At 35.4% G+C, this 27939-nt stretch overlaps 1 protein-coding gene across 4 annotated transcripts in view; it reads right to left on the bottom strand.

Annotated features, from left to right (window-relative positions):
• The window catches only part of SPOCK3 (SPARC (osteonectin), cwcv and kazal like domains proteoglycan 3), a 483277-nt gene that overhangs the window by 130608 nt on the left and 324730 nt on the right, over window positions 1-27939 (bottom strand). For all 4 annotated transcript variants that reach the window (XM_045463719.1, XM_045463712.1, XM_045463701.1 and 1 more), the window contains one exon: window positions 23336-23450. In XM_045463719.1, the coding sequence (XP_045319675.1) occupies window positions 23336-23450 (115 nt within the window). The remainder of the gene's footprint in view (window positions 1-23335; window positions 23451-27939) is intronic.

Here is a 27939-nt window from a genome sequence, read left to right as displayed (position 1 = left end):
GATTGAGCCACCCAGGTGCCCCTCAAATTAATCATCTTTAAAGTGAGGATTCAAACACATTCCACTTCATAGGATATTTTGAAAATTAAATGAAATAATGCTTGAAGTGTCAAGCATATACTAATGAGGGCTAAGTGATATTAGCCCACTGCTTTTACTCCTGCATTGATAAAAGTTAAGCCCAAGAGATAGGGGATTTATTCAAAGTTGACAAAGGTGAAAAACCTGGGTGAAAATTAGTTTCTTTATTCTTCGAAAGAAATATGCAGAGTTTGGGCTTAGGAGACAGAAAAAAAACACATGGCAACTACAGACATACCTCAGCAATATTGCAGGTTTGGTTCCAGACCATTGCAACAAAGCAACTATTGTCATAAAATGAGTCAAATGAATTTTTTGGTTTCCTAGTGCACATAAACGTATGTTTATACCATACTGTTGTCTATTGGATGTGCAATAGTATATCTAAAAACCAATGTACTCTATTACTAAAAATTGCTAACCATCATCTAAGGCTTCAGGGAATCATAATCTTTCTGTTGTTGGAGGGTCTTGCTTCATTGTGGATGGCTGCTGATGGATCAGGGTGGTGGTTGCGAAGATTGAGGTGGCTGTGGTAATTCCTTAAAATAAGACAACACTGAAGTTTGAACACAGCAGTTGACTCTGTCTTTCATGAATAGTCAAGCTGTAGGATACAATGCTATGACAGCATTTTACCAACTGTAGAACTTTAAAACTGGAGTCACTCCTCTAAAATCCTGCTGCTGCTTTAACAACTAAGTTTATGTAATATTCTAAATTCTTTGTTGTCTTTTCAACAGTCTTCACAGTATCTTCACCAAGGGTAGATTCCATCTCAAAAAAAAAAAAAAAAACAATATCTTTGCTCATCTGTATGAAGCAACTCCTCATCTATTGAAATTTGATCATGAATTGATCATTCAGTCACACCTTCAGGCTCCACTTCTAATTCTTGTTCTCTTGCTATTTCTCTACTTACTTCCTCCATCGGAGTCTTGAACCCCCCAAAGTCATTCACAACGATTGGAATCAACTTCTTTCAAACTTTTTTCATGTTGATATTTTGACATCTTCACATGAATCACAGAACTTCTGGATGGCATCTAGAATGGTGAGTCCTCTCCAGAAGGGTTTCAATTTAGTTTGCCTAGATCCATCACAGAAATCACTGTCTAGGGAAGCTGCGGTCTTAAATGCATTTCTTGAAAAATAAGACTTGAAAGTCAAAATTACTTCATGATCCATGGGCTGCAGAATGAGCATCAACAGGTATGGAAATGATAGGTATGGAAACATAATGCTCATCTCCATCAGGTCTTGGGTGATCAGGTGCATTGTCAATGAGTAGTCATATTTGGAAAGGATCTTTTCTTCTGGGCCATAGGTTTCAAAGTGGCCTTAAAATATTCAGTAAACATCTTGTAAACAGATGTGTTATCATCCAGGCCTTGCAATTCAATTTATGGAGCACAGGTAGAATAGCTTTAGCATGATTCTTAAGGGCCTGAGATTTTTGGAACGGTTCATGAACATGGCTTTAACTTAAAATCACCAGCTGCATTAGCCTCTAACAAGACAGTCAGCCTGTTCTTTTAAGTTCTGAAGCCAGGCAGTGACTTCTCCTTTCCAGTTATGAAAGTCCTAGATGGCATGTTCTTCTTATAAAAGGTTGTTTCATCTATACTGAAAATCTTAGTGTGGCCACCTTTATTAGTTATCATAGCTAGATCTTCTGGATAACTGGCTGCAGCTCCTACATCAGCAATTGATGCCTTACCTGGCACTTTTATGTTATGGAGATAGTTTCCTTCCTTAAACCTCATGACCCAACCTCTGATAGCTTCCAACATTTCTTCTGCAACCTCCTCACTTCTTTCCACCTTCTTAGAATTGAAGAGTTAAGGCCTTGATTTGCATTAGGTTTTGGCTTACGTGAATGTTGCAGCAAGTTTGATCCTCTGTCTAGACCATTCAAACTTTTTTTATATTAGCAATAAAGTTGTTTTTCTTTCTTATCATTCACGTATTCACTGGAATAGAACACTTAGTTTCCTTCAACAATTGTCTTTGCCTTCACAACTTGGTTAACTGTTTGGTACAAAAGGTTTAGCTTTTGGCCTTCCTTGGCTTTTAACATGCCTTCTTCATGAAGCTTAATCATTTCTAGATTTTGATTTAAGTTAAGAGACATGTGACCCTTCCTTTTACTTGAACACTTAGCGGCCATCTTAGGGTTATTAATTGGCCTAATTTCAAAATTGCCGTGTCTCAGGAAAGAGGGCAGGTCAAGGAGAAAAACAGACAGGAGACAGTCAGGGGAGCAGTCAGACAACACACATTTATCGATTAAGTTCACCATGGTATTTGGGCGCCGTTTGTAGCACCCTAAAACATTTAGTAATAATTAGTAATAATTTAATATCAAAGGCCACTGAACACAAATCATCATAACACATGTAACAATAATGAAAAACTTTGAAATATTACAAGAATGACCAAAATGTGACATAGAGACTTGACGTGAACAAATGATTTTAGTAAAACATCACTGATAGACTTGCTTGATGCAGGGTTGCCTCAAACCTTCAATCTAAAAAAAAAAAATGTAATATCTGCAAAGCACAATTTAAAAAAAACTGCAATAAAATGAGGTATGCTATACTTTAAGCTGGATATATCCTTTAGCTTTAAGACCTTTAGTTTCCTCATGTGTCCAACTTCTATAATAACACCTACAAGTTGTGAGGAGTAAATGAAATGACAGAGGCAAAGTACCTTGCACGTAATAGATGTCAGGTATATATTATTTTTGCCATCTTACCCCACATTCTATATATTTATTGTGTTTGCTCAACCCCACCAGATTGGCTGGAATGGATTATATGTCGGGAATGGGAAGTGAGTAGCGGTAGAAGAAGGAACAAATGTTTATTAAATGAAAATTACATACACCGAGTAATTTGTCTGCATTGTTTCATTTAGCTGGCATTATGCTAAAGTTGCTCTTTCTATAACCACTACGTATACTCTAACTGCCAAAGTCTCTGATCATTTCTTAAGCCTCATATCACAGGACATTCCTCCTGAATTTAAGAGTCAAGTTCATTCTTCCAAGGCAGAATTCCTCAGCTTCTGGGACACTGCTTTCTCCTGCTTCTCATTTCCACCTCTTTAAACCCTCCATAGATTCCTTTTCTTTTTATGGGCCAGTGCCTATCAATCTTTTCCATATGTCTCACTTTTTGCACCTCAGTAGATCTCGTGTTTCTTCCAAATCAGCTCTCTCGCCGCAGAGGTGTAAACGCAAATGTGTCTACATTTGAATGGACCAGAGACTCCTTAAACACATTGTGTCTAATGTTGAACGTACTGATTTTCCTTTCTAAACTAGATATTTTTAAAAAGTGTGCACCTTGGTTTTATCATCATAATCTTCTCAGGAGTTCTCATTGACTCCCAGACACCTCACCTTCCCTAAATTCAATCAATCAACAAGTTCTGACCATTTTGCATCTAAACTATTTCTTAAATCCATTACCTGCTTCTTATCCTTAATACTTAAATCACTATCTTCTCAAGCCTCAATTATTGCCAGCCTCCCAACTTCTCTTGCTTTTCCATTCCTGCACTGTCATATTTAACCTTCACACATTCTTATTTAAATGTTAAAAATCCAAATAAAACCTCTCTTCTACACGTTGAATTCACTGAAGATCTCTGTAGACTGGTTTGTTCAAACTTTTACTCAAAATATTATTTCTTTGTTATTCATCATTCATAAACATTTAAAATATGATTGCCAAATAAACTAATCAAACTAATAGTGAAAAGATGTGTTGTAACAAAAAAAAAAACCCCACAAAACCCATGAAGACCTTCAGAAGATACTTTTAAAATTAGTTGTGGAGGTATACAAAATATATTGAAATATAATTTTAATTTTGTAAGCATTTTGAAATTGAAAACAATATGTAGGTATATTTTACATTATTTTACTTGTGAATAGAAACATCAATCACTTGGGATACAGTTAAGATGGTTGAGTAGTAGGGGGGCCCTATGCTTGCCTTGTCCCTTAAACATAGCTGGATAAATATCAAATCATTCTGAACACCCAAGAAATTGGTCTCAGGACTGAGAGAACAACTTCAGAACTAAAAGGAGTAAAGAGGCCACATCACGGAAGGTAGAAGGTGCAGAGACGTGCTTTGTGGGTGAAAAGAATCATGAGTGCTATAGAAGTGAGGGAGTCCTGATCTTGGAGAGAGGGGACAGAGGGGAGAGAGAGAGAGAACATGCATGCAATGTGTAGGGGATTGCATAAGAAAACACTTCCCGAAAACTATTGACTGGGAAAATTAGAAGAGCTGATTATTGTAAGTTTTATAAGAAACAGAGCTCAAGGTCTGAGGTTTTAGAAGTCCATGCCATAGTCAGGGTGGATCACAGTGAGCATAAGATAGTCCTGTGGAGAAGGAGGACAGAAGCCTGGGAGTGGACAGCATGGACTGAGGATGCCCTGCATCACACTGGCAGAGACAATTTGTCTTCTGGGACTGCATTTGGGAGAAGTGACACTGCCTCTCAGGGGACAAGAGAGCCAGTGGATGCCACTGAACCTCCCTGTTCATTAGCATAGGGGCAAAGCCACCTGTTGAGAGCAGCTAACCTAGATGCTGGCTTTTGCTGTGCTTTACCATAAATTCCCAGCTCCTATGTAATCATGCAGTTGCCCTTCTGGGACTAACCAGCACCAGTCACAGTGTGATGAGACCCTCTCACAAAGGACCAGAACAGGTCTGCACCATTCTAGGTCCCTAAATTTGTAGTTTTGAAACCCAGCTGACACACCCATGATAGAACACAGAAGCACAGCTCTGCTAGATGGGCAGACAATTCGGACATAGACAGGGTGAAGGCAGAGATCTGAGGGATACCTGGGACACATGAGAGGGGACTGTTCACTCTTCTATAAGGGTTCCTAAATAGTAGCAGGCATGAACTTCCCTCTCAGGGGACCAGAGAGTGGGCTGACACCATTTTTATCCCCTGCCAATCAGCACAGTTGGACTTCAGTGAGTAGCACAGAACCCACAGTGGAGGCTTGAGCTGCTTACACCAAGCCCCACCTCCTACCTTCTGTAGGTGCTTCTGAATGAGGGAAAGTGTACTGAAGAGCCAGAGCAGCATGAGTCCTTCCCACAGAAGACCAGCACTAACCAGACCCTGACACATACCAAGTCTACTGACCATAGAGTGCTATAAATTTTCAGCTATAGTGCAAATTGGGTCTAGCCATTTTTTAACAAGCAGGCCAAAAGACACCTAGTTAAAACTTGCCACACACTTGACAATGTCCAAACACTCCCCACTGCAGGCAAGGTTAAACTCTGCACAGGACTAACCTGAGTGAAAGAACAGCCAAAACACAACAGCTGAATGCACACAGCATACACAAGAAAACATTTCCCAAAGTGCCAGGCTCTGGTCTACATATGACATCTTCTTAATATAGCCATTATTCTAAGGAACAAGAAACATAACAGGCTTTCCTAACACACAGAAAGCAAATACTTAGGCAAAATGCCAAGTCAGGGGAATTCATTCCAAAAGAACAAGGTCACAGCCAGGGATCTAATCAAAACAGATATAAATAGTATGCCTGAACCAGATTTTATTTTTTTAAATTAATGTTTATTTATTCTTGAGAGAGAGAGAGAGAGAGAGATAGTGCACCAGAGGGAGAGGGGCAGAGAGAGAGGGAGACAGAATCCAAAGCAGACTCCAGGCTTCTAGCTGTCAGCACAGAGCCTGATGCAGGACTCAAACTCACAAATCCCAAGATCATGACCTCAGATGTTTAACTGATTGAGCCATCCAGGCACCCCACCTGAACGACAATCATAAGTATACTAGCTGGACTTGAGAAAAGCATTGAAGAAACCAGAGACCCTTAATGCAGAGAAAAAAAAGACCTAAATACTAGTCAGCCTGTAATAAAAAATGTTGTAACTGAGATGCAAAAGTGACTGTATGTAACAACCACAAGGATGGAGGAAGGAGAGGTATATATAAGTGATACAGAAGATAAAATTATGGAAATAATAAAGCTGAAAAGATGATCAGAAGAAAAATACTGGATCAGAAATGTAGACTTAAGGAACTTAGCGGCTCCATAAAGTATAACATTCATATCATAGGACTCCCAGAAGAAGAAAAGAGAGAAAAAGGGCCAGAAGGTTTATTTGAGCAAATTATAGCTGAAAACATCTAAGTCGAGGAAGCACAGAGAACACCTATCAAAATCAACAAAAGCAGACCAACACTAAGACATATCTAATAAAAACTGCAAAATACAGAAATAAGTAAAACATCCTGAGAGAAGTAAGGGAAAAACATTCCTAACTTACAAGGGAAGACAGATCAGGTTTGCAGCAGACCTGTCCACAGAAACTTGGCAGGCCAGAATGGAGTGGTATGATATATTCAATGTACTGAATAGGAAAATTATGCAGTCAAGAATACTTTACCCAGCAAGCCTATCATTCATAACAGGAGAGATAAAGAGTTTGTCAGACAAACAAAAACTAAAGGTGTTCATAACCACTAAGCCAGACCTGCGAGAAATATTAAAGAGACTCTTTGAGTGGGAAAGTAAGACCAAAAGCAACAAAAACTGTAAAGTATCAGAGGAAATCTCCAAAAACAACTACTTTATAGGTAATACAATGGCACTAAATTCATATCTATTCATAATCACTCTGAATATAAATGGACTAAATTCTCCAATCAAAAGACAAAGGATATCAGAATGGATCAACATACAAGGCCCATCGATATGCCACCTACAAGTGACTCATTTTAGATATAAAGACACATGCAGATTGAAAGTGAACCACCTATCATTCAAATGGAGAACCACCCATCATGCTAATGAATGTTGAAAGAAAGTAGGAGTAGCCATACTTGTATCAGTCAAACTAGATTTTATTTTTTTATTCTTTTTTATTTTGAGAAAGAGAGAGAGAGACAGAGTGAGAAAGAGAGAGAATCTTAAGCAGGCTCCACGCCCAATGCAGAGCCCAATATGGGGCTCGATCTCCCAACTCTGAGATCATGATCTGAGCTGAAATCAAGAGTCGGATGCTTAAACAACTAAGCCACTCAGGTGCCCCCAGTCCAACCAGATTTTAAACCAAAGACTGTATCAACAGATGAAAAAGGATACTATATCATTATAAAGGGGTCTATCCAATGAGAAGATCTAATAGTTGTAAATATTTATTCCCCAACTTGAAAGCACCCAAATACATAAATCAATAAACATGAAGAAACTCATTCATAATAATACAATTATAGTAGGGGACTTTAACACCCCACTTACATCAACGGACAAATCATTGAAGCAGAAAATCAATAAGGAAACTACGGTTTTGAATGAAACACTGGAAGAGATGGCCTTACAGATATTCAGAACATTTCATCCTAAAGCAGCAGAATACATATTTTCAAGTGCACATGGAACATTCTCAAGAAAAGATCACATACTGAGTAACAAATCAGCCCTCAAAAAATACAAAAATATTGAGATCATACCATACATATTTTCTGACCCCAATACTATGAAACTTGAAGTCAACCACAAGAACAAATACATGGAAGTTAAAGAACATTCTACTAAAGAATGAAAGGGTTAACCAGGAAACTGAAGAAGAAATAAAAAAAAAAAAAAAAACACGGAAGCAAATGAAAATGAAAACACAACAGTCCAAACCTTTTGGGATGCAGCAAGAGGCTATAAGAGGAAGTGTATAGCAATACAGGCCTAAAACAAGAAGCAAGAAGGGTCTCAAATACACAATGTAACCTTACCTAAAGGAGCCAGAAAAAGAACAGAAAATAAGGCCTAAAACCAGCAGAAGGAGGGAAATAATAAATAGTAGAGCAGAAATAAATGATATAGAAACAACAAAAAACAGTAGAATAGATAAGTGAAACTAGGAGCTGTTTATTTGAAAGTATTAATAAAATTAATATACTGCTAGCCAGACTTGTCCAAAAATAAATAGAAATGACTCAAATAAATAAAATCATGAATGAAAGAGGAGAGATCACAGACAACACCATACTAATTATAAGAGAATATTGTGAGAAATTATATGCCAACAAATTGGGCAATCTGGAAGAATTGTATAAGTCTCTAGAAACATATAAACTACCAAAACTGACAGGAAGAAATACGGAATTTGAACCAACCCAGAACCAGCAAAGAAATTGAATTAATAATCAAAAATTTCCCAAAAAATAGAATCTAGGGCTAGATGGCTTCCCATGGGAGTCTACCGATTGTATAAAGAAGACTTAATATCTATTCTTCTCAAACTATTCGAAAATATAAAAAATGGAAGGAAAACTTGTAAACTCATCTATGAGGCCAGAATTACCTTGATTGCAAAGCCAGACAAAGACCCCACTAAAAAGGAGAATTATAGGCCAATATCCCTGATGAACATGAATGGAAAAATTTTCAACAAGATGCTAGCAAATTAAATCCAACAATACATTAAAAGAATCATTCACCATGATCAAGTGGTATTTATTCCGGGGTTGCAGGGGTGGTTCAATATTTACAAATCAATCTATGTGATACACAACATTAATAAAAGAAAGGATAAGAACCATATAATCCTCTCAGTAAATGAAATTTTTTTTAAAAACCCACATTTGACAAAGTACCAGATCCATTCTTGATAAAAACAAAACAAAACAAAACAAAACAAAACAACAAAGTAGGGATACAGAGAATGTACTTCAACATCATAAAGGCCATATACAAAACACCCATAGCTAATATCATTCTCAATGGGGGAAAACTGACAACTTTTCCTTTACAGTTAAGAACAAGACAGGGATGTCTACTCTCACCATTGTTATTTAACATAGTACTGGAAGTCCCAGCTTCAGCAATTAGACAAAAAAAGAAATAAAAGTCATCCAAATCAGCAAGGAAGAAGTCAAACTTTCACTATTCACAGAAAACATAATATTAGTATTATCGCTAGAACTGACACATGAATTCAGCCATGTCACAGGATACAAAATCAACATACAAAAATCTGTCTCATTTCTATACAGCAATAATGAAGCAACAGAAAGAGTAATCAAGGAATACATCCCATTTCAACTGGCCAAAACCAAAACTTACCCAGGAATAAACCCAACCAAAGATCTGTACTCTGAAAACTATAGAAAACTCATGAAGGAAATGGAAGATGACACAAAGAAATGGAAAAACATTCCATGCTCATAGATTGGAAGAACCTGTATTATTAAAATGTCTATACTACCAAAAGCAAGCCACACATTAATGCAATCCATATCAAAGTACTACCAGTATTTTTCACAGAGCTAGAATACACAATTCTAAAATTTGTATGAAACCACAAAAGACACTGAATAGCCAAAGGAATCTTGAAAAAGAAAGCAAAGCTGGAAGCATCACAATTCCGGACTTTTAAGTTATATCACAAAGCTATAGTCATCAAGATGTACATTACTGGCACAAAAACAGACACAGATCAATGCAACAGAATAGAAAACCCAAAAATGGGATCTATATGCCCACAACTATATGGTCAATTCATCTTCAACAGAGCAGGAAAGAATATCCAATGGAAAAAAAAGATAGGTTATTCAACAAATAGTGTTGGGAAAACTGGAAAGCCACATGCAGAAGAATGAACTGGGTCGCTTTCTTACACCATACTCAAAATTAAAAATGAATGAAAGACCTAAATGGGAAATAAGGGACCATCAAAATCCTAGAGGAGAACACAGGCAGCAACTTCTTTGACCTTGCTAGTAGTAACTTCTTACTAGACATGTCTCCGGAAGCAAGGGAAACAAAAGCAAAAATGAACTACTGGGATTTCATCAAGATAAAAAGCTTCTGCACTACAAATTAAATAATCAACAAAAGTAAAAGGCAGCCTATGGAGTGGGAGAAGAAATTTGCAAATGACATATTTGATAAAAGGTTAGTATCCAAAACCTACAAAGAACTTATGAAACTCAACACCCAAGAAATAATCTAGTTAAGAAATGGGCAGAAGACATGAATAGACATTTTTCTAAAGTAGACATACAGATGACTAACAGATACATGAAAAGATGGTCAACATCACTCATCATCAGGGAAATACAAATCAAAACTACAATGAGATACCACCTCACACCTTTCAGAATGGCTAACATTAACAAAGCAAAAGCAACATTGGCAAGGATATGGAAAAAGGGAAACACTGTTACACTGTTGTTGGGAATACAAATTGGTTCAGCCACTCCCGAAAACAGTATGGAGTTTCCTCAAATAGTTAAAAATAGAATCCTACTACCCAACAAATGTACTAATAAGTGTTTACCCAAGGGATACAAAAAAACTCATTCAAAGAGGCAAATGCCCTCCCATGTTTATAGCAGCATTGGCAACAATAGCCAAATTATGGAGAGTCCAAATGTCCATCAACTGATGAAAGGATGAAGAAAATGTGATACGTGTGTGTGTGTGTGTGTGTGTGTGTGTGTATAATGAAATATTACTCAGCTATAAAAAAATGAAATCTTGCCATTTGCAGTGACATGGATGGAACTAAGATGTATTATGCTGAGTGAAATAAGTCAGAGAAAGACAAATATCATACGATTTCAGTCATATGTGGAATTTAAGAAACAAAGTAGATGAAATGAGGGAAGGAAGAAAAATACAGAGGAAGGGAAACCATAAGGAACTCTTTACTCTTTACTATAGAGAACAAACTGAGGTTTGCAGGAGGAAAGGTGGGCAGGGGATGGGCTAAATGGGTGATGGGCATTAAGGAGAGCACTTGTGTTTATCACGGAGTGTTATATGTAAGGGATGAATCACTAAATTCTACTCTGAAGCCAATATTACACTACATGTTAACTAAGTAGAATGTAAATAAAAACTTGAAACCAAAAAAAAGCATCAATCACACAATTATTTTCTTTTTTCATTTTAGAAATTTGCAATGTAAAAATAATTTGATACATAAATAACAGAATATATTACATTACTAAGATAAAGTTGGTCATTCAGTAAACTCATTAACAGTAATTCATCAAAAGTGTTAAAAGTAGTATCACCAAATAAAGAAGTATAGGGTAATACATACAGTGTCTTAAGTTCAACTAAAGGACTCATTCTAAATATATATTACAGAAGGAGAATATATTCTTATGTTTATTTTGTTTTTAATTCATTCTGGCTCATGCTCTCTTGTACAAAATATATATATCTGAAGTTGATAGTCTATTTTTTCCTGTCTTCTGAAATATCCAATCCATTTTTTATGGAACTATACAAATACTTCATTGACTTTGCTTTCCTTTCTTATTTTGAGGCTTAAAATTATCATAAGGATCCTGGGAACTCATTGAAAGTTTTGCAAAGAGCTGGAAAGCTACATGAAGAAACTATAATTTAATATTGTTCTAAAAGGCTATTCAGAATATGTGATGCTAACTTTAAATACATTTTATAATTCCTTTATTTTCAAAAAAAAAACAAACTTCTCAGAAGATCTTTTAAGTACAAAAAATTGGCTTCACTTTCACATTTGGAAAAATACTATAATTCTTTTTTTTAATGTTTATTTATTTTCAAGAGAGGCAGAGAAAGAGTGCAAGCAAGGGAGGGGCAGAGAGAGAGAGAGAGAGAGAGAGACACACACAGAATCCAAAACAGGCTCCAGGTTCGGAGCTATCAACACAGAGCCCGATGTGGGGCTTGAACTCATGAACTAGGAGATCATGACCTGAGCCAAAGTCGGATGCTTAACCAACTGAGCCACGCAGGCTCAGAAAAATTATTGAAAAATTATAATTCTATATTAGAAGTGGAATAGCAAACATGTCATAATCTTACATTCTCTTTAATATTGGAGAACAGAATTGTTTAATATAGGGCAGAATATACTTTTTTTTAGATAAATATTGTGTGGCTAGGGGGGCAATGGGCATGTGTATTAATGGAAACAGTGTGATTTCATAACTTTATTTGTGATTATGTAATTACTATTTATTTTCTTCCTGGCACTAAGCTTGAATGAATTGTGGTTTCTGGGTTAGGATACAAATCTGTACAGTACAAAAGATGAGACCAGTATAATAAAGTTTCAAAGGCAGAAACATTTCAGATAACAGTATCCCTCTGTTCAGGGTAATTTTATTTGTTCTTTCAAGAAATGTACACATTTTACCATGGGAATCTCAGGAAAAGGGTTGGCTGATATCAAACTCATAAGTCTCAAAATATCCATTTTGAATCCAGAAATGTTCAGTTTCTGACTTCTTTCTGTTGTCTCCAAAGTCAACTATAAGTGCAGAGCATATCACAGTGGACATTGATTCTGATTGCATTTGTGTCAGTTCTGATTTTCTGGTACCCATTCCATACTTGTTAAATAATAGCGACTATCACTCCTGCTTTTAGAAGGAGTGTTTATATTGCAAGTTGTAAACAAGTATTTTCAAATAGGGGAGCCTGGGTGGCTCTTTCGGTTAAGCGTCTGACTCTTGATTTTGGCTCATGTCATGATCTCACAGTTTGTGGGATTGAGCCCCATTGTTGGGGTCTGTGATGACAGCATGGAGCCTGCTTGGGATTCTCTCTCTCTCTCTCTCTCTCTCTCTCTCTCTCTCTCTTCCTCCCTGTCTCTCTCCCTCCCTCCCCCTGCTTGTGGTCTCTGTCTCTCAAGAAAAATAAATAAACATTTTTTAAAGAATTATTTTGAAATAACATATTAGATATACACTTGAAAGGAGTTAAATGAAGACTACATATAAATAGCCCTTTGGTAATATAAGAACTAATACAGGCTATCCCCACATTTATACCTGAAAACATATACCTGTATAAACTCAAGATATAAAATTTCTAACTAGAATTCACAGGGAAGATAAATATTAACCACACAATAATTTTATACAGAAAATAAAATATTTGTGTAAAATCTGAAATCAATCACCTAAATAGCAACACAAAAAATATTTCTTTAGGGAAGAACTACAGTAATCTCCACATTTAAAACCATCCCTTTCCAAATATGGGCAAAGATACTGTAATGGTGCTGTATGGTGATAGAGGAGAGCTACATATATGTTGAGCATAGCATAAACTATAGAGATGTTGAATCACTATGTTGTACACCTGAAACTAATGTAACATTGTCAACTATACTAAAAAATAGAAATTGCATATATACGCACAATGGGATATTTTCCAGCCATAAGAAAGGCGGGCATCCTGTTACATGTGACAACATGGCTAGACCTTGAGTGCATTTTATGCCAAGTGATACAAATCTGACAGAGGAAGACAAATTCTGTATGATCATCAGTGTATGCTATCACTTATTGGTAAAAAAAAAAAAAATCATAAAACAGAGTAAAATGGTGGTTACCAGTTAATGAGGGGTAGGGTTATAGGACATATGTTATTCAGGGGTACAAACTTGCAATAAATAGTAAATAATACCTAAAGACCTAATTTACAGTACAGCAAATAGAAAATAATGTTGTATTATAATCATCAAATGTGTTATGAGACTAGAACTTAATTATTCTAATCACTAGAAAGAAATTATAATTATGTAACATGATTGGTGTTAATTACATCTACAATGGCAATCATGTTATAATATATAAATGTATCAAGTTAACATGTATATGCCTTAAATTTAGTGTTATGTATCAAATATATTTCAATTAAAAATAAATAAAACCATCCCTTTCCAGGTTATGTTCTATTTCTGAACAAATATTAATTTTAATCTAGAAATGTCTTTCAAATATTCCAAAGGATTATGCTTCATTTTTACTATAAATTATCATTTAACACTTCTCAATAATTTTCTTTAATTTTATTTTTCTGTGAATCTAATAAAATTATGGGAAATTTTATCATTTATGAATATTACTTTTCATTGACAAATACGCATGTTCTAAGAGCATTTTAATTCACTGATGTTCATTGTTTCCTATTGAAAATTCATTCCATCATACAGGGGATCTTAAAAATCCATATGAGAAATAAATGTTAAAACTAATGCTTTTGCCAATTGGAAAAAGGCATAAATAAGTTCTTACTCAATGTTCTTTCTTTAAATACATTCATTTATAATCAGAGCACAATAATTAAGTAAATTATGTTTCTTAATAGGGCTCCGCAGGATCCAGAGCAATGAAGTGAATACAGAAAAAATGGCTGTGTCAGATCACAGAATTCATCCCCATATTTTGTCTTTTTGTGGTTAAAACCTATCAAGTTTCTAGTTAGCATACTGATAGACAACTAAAGACTTTACAAACCTTTAGCTACCTGAATGTGTTTAAAAATATTTCAATTAGTCTTAGATTAGGTGTTTTTCATTACAAGGAGAGCTCTTTTTGTTTATGTTGATCTCTGACTCCACACACAACTTTTGTGGGCACCAATGATCTCTGATACAAGAGGGACTCACAAAAATGCCTTCTCTACCTTGTGCCTGATGCAGATCCCAAACAAGAATAAAAGCAAGCACGATGTCCTTGTAATTGTTGTTAAACCCATTGTTCTTAAAAATGTGTGGCTGACATCAAGGGTCAGTGTTTGAGAAATATGTTTCTGTGTCACCTTCGGCAACAACATTATGAATCAAAACTTTTCTTCTAACTTTCTAGTAGCATAATGCCAACATCACATGAATACACATAATTTTTGATATAAACTAAGTAGCAAAGGCAAGTACAGAAGAATTTAAGAGTCTTTTTTTTAAAAAAAATTTTTTTTTCAACGTTTATTTATTTTTGGGACAGAGAGAGACAGAGCATGAACGGGGGAGGGGCAGAGAGAGAGGGAGACACAGAATCAGAAACAGGCTCCAGGCTCTGAGCCATCAGCCCAGAGCCTGACGCAGGGCTCGAACTCACGGACCACGAGATCGTGACCTGGCTGAAGTCGGACGCTTAACCGACTGCGCCACCCAGGCGCCCTTAGGAGTCTTTAAATAAATGAATTCCACAAAACTATAATTGCTAAAACAATGAGGGAATGAAGACACAGGTGATGCCTGTTTATTGGCTAACAGACATATGAAAAAATGCTCAACATCACTCATTACCAGGGAAATACAAATCAAAACCACAATGAAATACCACCTCACACCTGTCAGAATGGATAAAATTAACAACTCAGGAAATAAAAGATGTTGGGAAGGATGAAGAGAAAGGGGTACACTTTTGTACTGCTGGTGGGAATGCAAACAGGTGCAGCCACTCTGGAAAACAGTATGGAGGTTCCTCAAGAAATTAAAACTAAAACTACCCTACTACCCTAGCAATTTCACTACTAGGTATTTATCCAAAGGGTACAAAAGTACTCATTCAAAGGGGCACATGCACTCCATTGTTTATAGCAGCACTATCAGCAATAGCCAAATTATGGAAAGAGCCCAAATATCCATCGACTGACGACTGGATAAAAGAAGATGTGGTATGTATATATGATGGAATATTACCTGGCAATCAAAAAGAATGAAATCTTGCCATTTGCAATGGATGGAGCTACAGTGTATTATACTAAGCCAAATACATCATTCAGAGAAAGATGAATACCATATGATTTCACTCAGATGTGGAATTTAAGAAACAAAACAGATGAACATAGGGGAAGGGAAGAAAACATAAGATCAAAAGAGAGAGAGGCAAACTATAAGAGACTCTTAAATACAGAGAAGAAACTGAAGGTTGCTGGAGGAGCAGTGGGTGGGGGGTGGGCTAGATAGGTGATGGGCATTATGGAGGACACTTGTTGGGATGAGCACTGGGTGTTATATGTAAGTGATGAATCACTAAATTCTACCTCTGAAACAAAAAAAAAAGCTATATATATATATATATATATATATATATATATATATATATATGAAACATATATATATATATATATATGTAATTTAAGAAACAAAACAAATGAACATATGGAGGGGGGAGAAATAAAGGACAAAAGAGAGACGAAACAAACCATAAGAGGCTCTTTTTTTTTTTAATTTTTTTTTTCCAACGTTTATTTATTTTTGGGACAGAGAGAGACAGAGCATGAACGGGGGAGGGGCAGAGAGAGAGGGAGACACAGAATCAGAAACAGGCTCCAGGCTCTGAGCCATCAGCCCAGAGCCTGACGCAGGGCTCGAACTCACGGACCGTGAGATCGTGACCTGGCTGAAGTCGGACGCTTAACCGACTGCGCCACCCAGGCACCCCCATAAGAGGCTCTTAAAGACAGAGAACAAACTAGGAGTTGATGGAGGGAGGTGGGTGGGAGGATGGGCTAGATAGGTGATAGGCATTATGAGGGTATTTGTTATGATGTACACTGGGTGTTGTATGTAAGTGATGGATCACTGAATTCTACTCCTGAAACCAATATTGCACTGCATGTAAACTCATCAGAATTTAAATAAAAATTTAATTTATATATTCATATATATGTGTGTGTGTGTATATATATATATATATATATGTATATATATATATATATATTTCCTGAAGATCTTAAATGACCAGAAAGCATGTTTTTAGTTACAAAAATAACATCCTGAATAACTTAGGTTAATACATTTAAAATCTAAATAAGCAGACATTTATTTGAGAAAGCATAAATTAACATAACTGTATGAAAAAGATACACACACACACACACACACACACACACACACACACTGCAAAGGCCAGTAGCTGTGAAAAGAATGTGAAAGATTTATCAAAGAAAACAACCAGTAATAGCTTCTAGGCCACATAATTCTACTGCAGAGTTATGTCAAATTCTGAATGCAAACTCTAATTTGCAGTGTATAAATACTATTAACTATAAAGAAATTAAAACTCCAATTTTTTGTGCCCAATCTGATTAAAAAAACACATAGAAAGTAAAATTTGAAATGACATTTAATGTATGAAAAATAGTCTACAATTTATTTGAATTCAACAGCATTTAAAAGTGTCATCAATTAAAATGAAAGAGAAATTCAAAGATGGTTTAATTTGAGGAAATACATCCATAAATCTATATGATTTATATATTTTTCTATTTTGCCAATGAAAAAATTGAGACTCATAAATTTAAATACAATACCAAAGGTTGCACACCCAGAGCAGAATTGTAATTCTAAAATCTATACTCTTAGCAAATAAATAATGCTACCTCCACAGGATAACAACACAATAAAACAGAAAGAAATTCTATAAAAGAATTACATACACACACACACATACACACAAAACACACAAATCAAAATTAGGAGCAAGCAATGTAGCATGCAGGCTAAGTTACTGTAATTGGGTATCTATTTAATTCCAATACTCTTAGAGAATGAAGCAAAATGAGAAACAGATTGAGTTACATGATTCCCAGCTTCTGATAAAAGGAAACTTGAGTTGTACAAAAAAAATGCAGGTGAGGATGTAGTGGAAACTATGAACCACAGCCCCCCAAAAATCAGTTTGCATATTTTTATTAATATTCTGTAAGTCACCCTGTCAAGCTAATTAACATTTCTGGTTCTCACATAATTTCCATTTTGTGTGTGTGTTATGTGTAGTGAGAACACCTGATATTATTGTTTTAGCAAATTTGTAATATTCAATACGTTATTAATCACGGTCGTCATGCAGTCCCTTGGATCTCTAATGCAACCTTCATAACTGCAGCTTTGCACCCTTTGACCCATGTCCCCCATTTCCCATTTCCCCCATCTCCTCACCCTTGGTAACCGCTTTTCTGCTCTCTGATTCTATGTGTTCAACACTTTTTAGATTCCACATATAAGAGAGATCACACAGTTCTTCTTTCTTTTTCTGGCTTACTTCACTTAGCGTAGTGTTGTTGCCAGGTTCATCCAGGTTGCTGAATTTGGCGGGAAACTTCTTTTTTAGTTAGTATACACACGGAATGGGATATTAAATATCCCTATTTCTCTACTCGTCCATCAGTGAACATTTAGGTTATTCCCATATCTTGGCTATTGTAAATAATGCTGTAGTGGGCATGGGAATGCAGATATCTTTTTGAGGTACTGATTTCTTTCCTTGGATATATACCCATAAGTGGATTGCTGGATTGTATGGTAATTCTGATTTCAGTTTTTTGACGAAACTCCATACTATTTTCCATAATGGCTGCACCAATTTACATTCCCACCAACAGTGTACAAGGGTTCCCTTTCATCCACATCCTCACCAAATTATTTTCTTTTGCCTCTGTGATAATGTGGAAATCTTTTATGGGTTCTTCTCCATCCGTACTGCTATCTCCACTCCAATCCAACATTTCAAATTATGGAGCTATGTGAGTGTGTTTAGATGCATCTTAGGGGTGAGGATAAACAGAATCAGAGTGATATTATTTGAAATTAATAAAATTTGGGGCACCTGGGCAGCTCAGTCAGTTAAGCATCTGACTCTCAATTCGCCTCAGGTCATGATCTCACAGTTTGTGAATTCGAGCTCCACGTCAGGCTCTATACTGGCGGTGCGGAGCCTGCTTGGGATACTCTCTCTTCCTTTCCCTCTGCCCACCCATGCTCTCTCTCTTTCTCTCTCTCAAAAAATAAACGAAAAATTTTTTTAATTAATAAAAATTTAAGAGATTAGATAAGTAAAGCCATAATAGCTATATAAAACCCATAATTACCAAAAAAAAAGTATTCGGAGGATTAGAATACTCAAATTTGAAACCTAAAGGAAATGCCATTTAAAGGGTTTTCTGAATCTAGCCAGTCAACTGAATAACCTAATGGAGCACTTATGGCATATCATAGGTCTAAAATTCACTGTGCTTACAGACAACTGTTGTGTAAATCATTTAAGATATATCTAGGGTTTATTTCTTTGAATTTGGATTTACCAACTGCAAAATAAACACTTTCTAAGGTCCTTTCCATTGCTGTCTATCTTTGGTCCTGCAAGTCCCTTCTAAGATTTGGGATTGCATTACATATTACATGCAAACTCTGTGGAAAATGGTCTATTCATGGTCCATGATCACAACTATGAATCTCATATTAACATGGTTATATAAAATATATTAGCTTTAAAAATCATCTAAAATGTCAATCAATAGTCTTTGAATAAAGTTGATCAACCTTCCAAATAATCATTCTGTGTTTGTGATCAAATGATAAACTTTCAAAAAATGGGGGGCCAGGGGGGAGAAAGTAATACACTACAGGGACCTAGAAGCATTTGGTCTTTGTAATTTTGATTTTATGGGTTAGGAAAACAGAAAAAAAAATGTACAGTTAAGTTACTGATTGAAGAGAGACAGATATGCTTATTTACCTATACAAATTCAGAATCTGGAATTTCAAAACTGCAAACTGTTTTTTTTTTTTTTTTAAACATTTGTTCATTTCTGAGAGACAGAGAGTAAGTGGGGGAGGGGCAGAAAAAGAGGGAGACACAGAATCTGAAGCAAGTTCCAGGCTCAGGCCTGTCAGCTCAGAGCCTGACACGGGCTTGAACCCACAAATTGTGAGATCATGGTCTGAACTGAAGTCGGATGCTTAACTGGCTGAGTCATTCAGGCACCGCTGTAAACTGTTTCTTTTTTTTTTTTAATTTTGGTTTCTTGAATGTATACACTTGGACCAATTTATGCACATCCATTATTGAATACATTCGGAGAATAGAGGAGAAATGAAATTTTTTCTTATATAAAGGAAGTGTATGTTTTTAAGTTTATTTATTTTAAGAGAGAGAGAGAGGGAGAGAGAAAATATGCAAGCAGGAGAAGGGCAAAGAGAAGGAAAGAGAGAGAGAGAGAATCCCAAACAGGCTCCGTACTGCCAGTGCAGAGTCTGATGCAGGGCTCAAACCCACAAACCATGAGATCATGACATTAGCCAAAATCAAGAGACAGATATTTAACTGACTGAACCACCCAGGCGTCCCTAAAGGAAATATATTTTGTTTGTTTTAATATAATACAAGTCGATTTGAAGAATTTATTCGGCTCTTAACATAGAAAACATAATCTGTTGTCAATTTGACCTCAAACGTAGGAAGTCAGAAAGATTTAAAAACTACTTCATCGTTGGGGCGCCTGGGTGGCGCAGTCGGTTTAGCGTCCGACTTCAGCCAGGTCACGATCTCGCGGTCCGTGAGTTCGAGCCCCGCGTCAGGCTCTGGGCTGATGGCTCAGAGCCTGGAGCCTGCTTCTGATTCTGTGTCTCCCTCTCTCTCTGCCCCTCCCCCGTTCATGCTCTGTCTCTCTCTGTCCCAAAAATAAATAAACGTTGAAAAAAAAATTAAAAAAAAAAAAAAACTAGTTCATCGCTGGTAGTTTCTTCCTTGCTTTTTCTAAAACAGAGATGCTATTAAATAGAGTTTCCTGCACTTCCTAAGTCAGTCAACCAAAGGCATGCTTCTAATGTAAATGACGGTTGAAAGATTAGAAATGATACTGAACTGAGTTTTACATTTCCCATTTCTCTTGGCCTTTGGCACTGTGTAGGAATGACATTCACAATTTTCTGTACTGCTTTTCCACAGCAGTTAGCAAAATCCTGTACTTGCTTTGCCTTGACAATCCATCAGAACAGGATTATTTTAAATTCTTCTTGCCTCTCTTTCCACACACACTTGAACACAAATGATCTTTATTCCCCGAGATACTACTTTAAGTAAAGGCTCCTTCTTGACATCCTAATATAGATGTTGTACAGAGAATCTGAGCAACATGAAACATAATCATTGTTTATTCACAAAGGATCATTTTCTTAAATATTTTACCTTCCATATTCAATGCATATTAAGTTCTTTTTTTGCAGATTGTGGGAGAATATGGTAAATTGATCAACCTCAAACCTATCTTCTCATTCAAAAGTAAGTTCACATGCAGGGAATCTTACTGAAGGGAAACTTTGCTGAAGGGTGTGATGTGTTAGAGGTATGCGCTAATTTTGATTACTCCTTTTCAAGTGTTCTTAATAGCCTCCAATGAAAAGAATGAGACATGGATATTGAATACCAAGGTAGGACTTACTTTGTACCTGAAGCGAGTTTCAGAGGAAAACGTATTCAGTTAAGTAAACAGGGAGTGGGTATGAGGAAGACAGAGATATGGAAGTAGTTCAGTTGAAAGAAAACTATAATTAGCTCTTAATTACATGGGGGTCGATTAACTTACTCAAGGTCATGTTAAACATCCTTATTTGGACTATGCTAGAAGGAGTGGATTGGGATTATGGGGGGGGGGGAATCCAGAAGGAACCATGCTCTGACACTGGCCATAGGCTGGTGTAAGGCAACAGAGGTGAGGTTTCAAGAACAGGGCTCCTGGGAGGCAGCTTTACACTCCTTCTTCCACCAGTTGTTGTCTTCATGCACATTGCCTAATGTCAGAGCACTAGCTTAGCATTAATTTGCAAATCAATTTACTTTTGAGTAATAAAATTGACCTAGTTGTGTTATTAAAAGTGATATGGTAACATAGGTTTTCATTTTATAAATGTTTATTTGTGAGACAGAGAGAGAGAGAGAGACAGAGAGAGACAGAGACAGAGGGAAAGAGAGAGAGAGAGAGAGAGAGAGAGAGAGAGAGCACGAGCACGGGAGGGGCAGAGAGAGAGGGAGGCACAGAATCCAAAGCAGACTTCAGGCTCTGAGCTGTCAGCACGATCTGTGAGATCATAATCTGAGCCAAAGATAGACACTTAACTGACTGAGCCACCCAGGCGCCCCAGTTTTCATTTTTAAATTGTCTTAAATATTACCTAATGAGTAATGACCAATATAAATAGTATAATTAAAGTTCAAAAGTTTTATAATCACTATACTGTACACCTGAAAATAATATTACACTGTATATCAACTAACTGGAATTTAAACAAAACAAAACATTTTATCTATAATAAAATTGTTATCATGGTATACCATGTTTAAGAAAATACATAATTTAAGGGTGCCTGGGTTGCTCAGTCAGTTGAGTGTCTGACTTCAGCTCAGGTCTTGATCTAATGGGTTGTGAGTTTGAGCCCCACGTCGGGCTCTGTGCTGACAGTGCAGAGTCTGATCAATTCCTCTGTGCTCCCCTCAACTGCCCCTTCCCCTCCTCTTTCTCTCTCAAAAAACAAAAACAAAAAATTAAAAAAAAAGAAAATACATAATTTGTATCAAATGGACTTCATTTTAACTAATATATTTCCTGTGCATGTATCCATTACTGATTTTTTCAGAAAAAAGTACAAAAATCAATGGTCTTCATTAAGAAACCACAATAATAATTATTAAATTATAATATTCATATGCTTATAAAATATGTGATAAATGTTGATGATAATGCTCTTTAAAATAATCTTTCACTTAAAGGAATATGTATTCCCTACATATCCTTCCTCATCTAAAGTTATGAAGAACTGAAACAAGGAGCTATAGAGATATTTTTGAAGGCATAAACAGTACCTCAAACATGTAAGTAATATGGTGTGAACGACAACAAATAATCTGCAAAAGGTCAAATTTTATATAATAACACATACGGAGTTAAATGTATTTCATTATTTTATTATTATACATCAAACCAATAAAAATAAAGATTTAAGGACTCTAGACCTAATCAAAAGAAAGTTTAATTAATTAAACTATTCTGTAGGAAAATTTTCTCACAAACACACACAGTATATATATATATATATATATATATATATATATATAAACACATACATACATATATATGTATATATACATATATATATATTTATGGTAGACCTCTTTATATATGTATATATATATATATTTCATGCACACTATGTTTTATATATATATATATTTTTTTTTATGGTAGACCTCTTTATTTTAAAAGTTTCTTACTAATTGCCCAGTTTCACATCTGATCAAACTCTTTTGTCACTCACTGCTTTACCACTGACTTGCTCCAAAAGAAAAAAGGAATGTCAAACACATTTTAGACACAGTAATTTATAAAAGACATTTCTTTAGATTTTTTATATATGGTGAACATGTAGAAAAGAAGCATCCAAGTGTTACTATCAAGATAAATAGAAATCCCTGTAGAAAAATGTCGCTTGCTAAAATAATTGAGACTAAAGAAAAAAAAATACTTCATTTACAATGTAATAAATGAAGTAAAGGAAGTAATAAACGAAGTAAACTTCATTTTAATGCCAACATTTATTGCAAAACATTTTAATACAGAAAACAAATGTAAAACTATAAATAAATGTTTATCACTTACCTCTCTTAACGTTTCTGCTTGTACTTGTGGACTTATCTGAAGGACATGGGCAACGTCCTTCACATTTGACTGAGATCTGTTTTCCTAAGACACATGCCTGATATTCTAGTTTGCACTGCATACAAAGAGAAAAGAAAATAGTTATTTAGATACATTTAGTTAAATCAATACAAAGTCACATGCTATTTGATTCTATTACACATGCTATGGAAAAAGGCAAATGAATAGCATGGAATGAAGAACATTACACCTGATTTCAAATTTATAAGTTCTAGGGGCGCCTGGGTGGCGCAGTCGGTTAAGCGTCCGACTTCAGCCAGGTCACGATCTCGCGGTCCGTGAGTTCGAGCCCCGCGTCGGGCTCTGGGCTGATGGCTCAGAGCCTGGAGCCTGTTTCCGATTCTGTGTCTCCCTCTCTCTCTGCCCCTCCCCCGTTCATGCTCTGTCTCTCTCTGTCCCAAAAATAAATAAACGTTGAAAAAAAAATTAAAAAAAAAATATCTATAAGTTCTAATTTCTAACCGTGGTATTTGGAGCTAATTTCTTGAATGTTATGAACTTCGATTTTTTTCATATGCGTAACTGGGATAGTAACATGGAATCTACTGAGTTTGAAAAATCAAATAGGTAGTTTTCCTAGAACAACAGTTACCATGAACTGAGCTCTCAGTAAATGTAACACAAGCTGAATGAAATTAAACTCAAACAATCAAAATTATTATGGAACATGAAGTTCTGAGGGTTTTTTGGGTTTGTTTTGTTTCGTTTTTACTTTAGGTTAGCTTAGTTTTGTTTTGCTTTTCTTTATAAACATTACTCTTTGTAAAATTTTAAGCCTAAGTACCTGAAGTCATTCTTAATATTTCATAACTGCATAATTTGACATGATTTAAAAAATTGTAAGCCTACTCCATCTTTTAAGAGGCAATAATTACTTTCCTACTTTAAAAGAAATAGATCTTGCTAATTCTGAAGTAATGTGATTTCTTTAGTGGCTACTAAAGAAATTTACTCAGTGCAAATTATTTTAAAATTAAATAGGGCAGACTTTCTGGCTCCAATCGACAAATGCACCAGTGACTAATTTAATTCAGCTTCAGCTGATACGAAGAACTGAATACACCCAATGACTATTCAGATTATTCATATCTGTACAACATTTTTTTTTTTGGTCAAATAACTCTCTACTGGACAGGCGAAATTCAAAACTAGACTTTCAACAAATGAGTAAAAATTATTACACTTGGAATTTATTTGTAGTGGCTTAGTGGGCCTTTTTTAGAGGAATAAACTCCTTCAAAGAAATTATTTTTTATTGTTCAATGTTTCAGTAATTTAAGGAAATGATTTTGACTTATAAAATCTCAATGGATTTTAAATATAATTAAAATGCCCAATAGCTAATCAAAAGTAGAAAAAAGTAAAAATTATGAGCACTTTAATGAAAGCCAGATAAGTTATATAAAACTTTGAGACTTCAAATTAATATATATATATATGTGTATATATATATATATATATATATATATATTTTACTATAACTTCTTTTAACATAATATTTCAGAATTCGGAATCTGGTCATATGAAAATTCTGACTTATGACACAATTTAAGAAAAGTTCAAGAACAATTGTAAATGTGAGCAGACAAAGCCAAAAGTCAATATTAATTATAGCTAATATTGAGTTTTAAAATATGAAAATGTTAGCTCCCTTCAAAGATGTGTTGCACCATACCCCTTTACATTCTAAATGTGGTTTATTTTAAAAGTGCTTTTTTTTTATTTGAAGAAAATGAAAGCCAGAAAAATAAGTAAATGAACAACAGAAATACATGAGTTGTTAGTTTAAAAAGGTTTTACCTCTTAGATAACTTTCTTTGACATAACACAAACTTCAAAGCTGTCTAAAATTTGCATATGATGAAATTATAGTTTTTAAAAGGAATTACTTTATAAATAAAACAATTTCTTCTTCAGAATGATTTTACCAAACTTTTTTTTTTTTCTGTATGCATTTCTGCAAAGACCAACAGAATGAGAAAGATAGCAAATCCACCCATGTTTATAGTTATAAGAATCTAGCTTCCTGGGGCGCCTGGGTGGCTCAGTTGGTTAAGCGGCCGACTTCGGCGCGGGGCATGATTACGCGGTCTGCGAGTTTGAGCCCCGCGTTGGGCTCTGTGCTGACAGCTCAGAGACTGGAGCCTGTTTCAGATTCTGTGTCTCCCTCTCTCTGACCCTCCCCCGTTCGTGCTCTGTCTCTCTCTGTCTCAAAAATAAAGAAACGTTAAAAAAAATTAAAAAAAAAAAAAAAAAAGAATCTAGCTTCCTGTAATTGGAAAGCCATTTAGTTTTATTTCCTTATGGATTGATTTTGAAATAAAAATATCTTCATAAAGAATTTTATTCAAAGAATATTAGGACATTAAAAGCACTATTTTAAAATATTTTTTAGCTACATCTACTGATTGGATTTCTAATTAATGACATTCAATTTACTTAATTATCACAAAGCTGAAATATTTATAAAGGTATAAGTGAACTGAAATATCACATAAAGGGCATGCTCATTAGTTTATAATTACCAAAAAATGGAAATTCTGTAGAGAAAGACATGATTAATGCATTCCTGATTATCTAAGACCCTGAGCATTAAGAATTCTTAAGTTAGGAGTTACTGTGAAAAGCAAGCCTGCAAAATGATTTTTCCATGGTCAAAGTTGCCATTTGTCAGGGAAAGTAAGTTAAAATCATTTGCTGGATTATATATCAAAGGAGAAAATTTAATTTTACTATAGGAGAGATCTAGTCTGCTCATAGAAAAGACCCCAACCATCAGGGTAATAAACACTGAGACAGGTTATTATTACAGTTTTTAAGATAATGCAATCACTGTGAGCTTGTTGGATGGCTTAAATCGGAGGTTTTCAGTTGGAGTGGTTTTGCCCCAGGGGACAGCTTGAAATGGTTTTTGGGAAAACCGCTAAAATTATGCGGGAGGGATTACCCTTGGTATTTACTAGTCAGAGGCCAGAAAGACTGCTAAAGATCTTGCAGGGCACAGATAAGCCCCCCAAAATAAAGCATTATATGACCTCAAATGTCAATAATGCCCCGATTTAAGCACTAGTCAATCAAAAGACAATGAATAAGTAACTAAACTCTCAAGACTCCTTCCATATTTCATTAGTATTTTCTTTTTGGTCATTCATTAAAGTAATGCATGTAAGATAAAAAGCAATGGTATAAACCACAGGCTTCAAGTACTGAAATTATCCAGGAATTTAAATTTAATGTTAAATTTAAATTTAACATTAAATTTAAAATTAAATTTAACATTAAATTTAAAGTACATATCAGCTAACACAACCAAATACATAGTTTATAAATGACGACTTTAATTGAGGTATCGCTATGTGTCAACACTGTATTAAGCAATTTTGATGCATTATATTCTGATGAATGAGGTAGGATAGATATATTTTTTAAAATAAGTTTTTCTGGAGCCTGTTTCCGATTCTGTGTCTCCCTCTCTCTCTGCCCCTCCCCCGTTCATGCTCTGTCTCTCTCTGTCCCCCCCCAAAAAAAAATAAATAAACGTTAAAATAAGTTTTTCAAGTGAAGTTTGGAGAACTTTATGCAACTGATCAAAAATGCATGGCTAAAATAGGATTTGAGCCTACTTTATAGTGCTTCTCATGTAGAACAAGTATATAATTAGCAGTAGGTAATTTTCTATTACTTATGTTCTATTTCTTGTTGTGGTGATAAAAATTTTGATACAAGTGAAAAAATAAATTGGAAATTTGGAATATCATGAATCACTTTTTTTTTTAGTATTTGCTTTAATCTACCTTGGACTGGCTAATGTATTACATTCCACACCTTTAATACATTAGACAGCCAATATCATGTCTAAGAGCTCTCATGAATAGAATTCCTCATAGGCAGCTATAGCTAACCCCTCTGCAAGTAAATGTCCTCCAGTTGAGGTTCTCTGATTCCCACTCTGGTGTTTCACATGCAAAGACAACCAGAGAAAGAAAAAAAGACTTGATTTAGACTTGAATCCATTCATTCATTGGGATTTACCAATTACCCACACACATCATTACTGTAGCATAAATGACAAGCGGGAGCTAAGCATAGCAAAAATCTGTGGCAACCCTATGCAATGAAGTGGACACTACACCATTGTTTTCTGTTTGTCACTATACTTTTCCTTCAGAAATAACACCTTACTTATTGTGAGTAAACTTCCTTTTCTCACCAGAAACCTTATTTGGGGGAACTGATTTTTACATACAAATGTTATAGCATACCTCCCTCAGCACAAGGTGAGAGTCCTATGACATGAGGTGGTTAAAGTCTTCCCATATGCTTATTCAGATCTGTCCCTTTACAGGGATAACACTAGAGATGTGAGCACAGATGCTATTTAAGCAAAATCAAAACGAGAAAAGGACCAACGGGATCCTAAGAATGTTAAAGTCCTTAACTTAAGCAATCTTTAAGGCTGAATGATATGTAAGCCAATTTCCCTTTAGTCCTTACACCTCATACAGTTTCTATCAGACGTCTAGAAGTTGGGTATTATAAAGACT

The sequence above is a fragment of the Leopardus geoffroyi genome, chromosome B1 (assembly GCF_018350155.1).
Source record: "Leopardus geoffroyi isolate Oge1 chromosome B1, O.geoffroyi_Oge1_pat1.0, whole genome shotgun sequence".
NCBI lineage: Eukaryota > Metazoa > Chordata > Mammalia > Carnivora > Felidae > Leopardus > Leopardus geoffroyi.
Note: the sequence above shows the minus strand (reverse complement) of the source record. Positions and strands in the feature narration are given on the sequence as shown.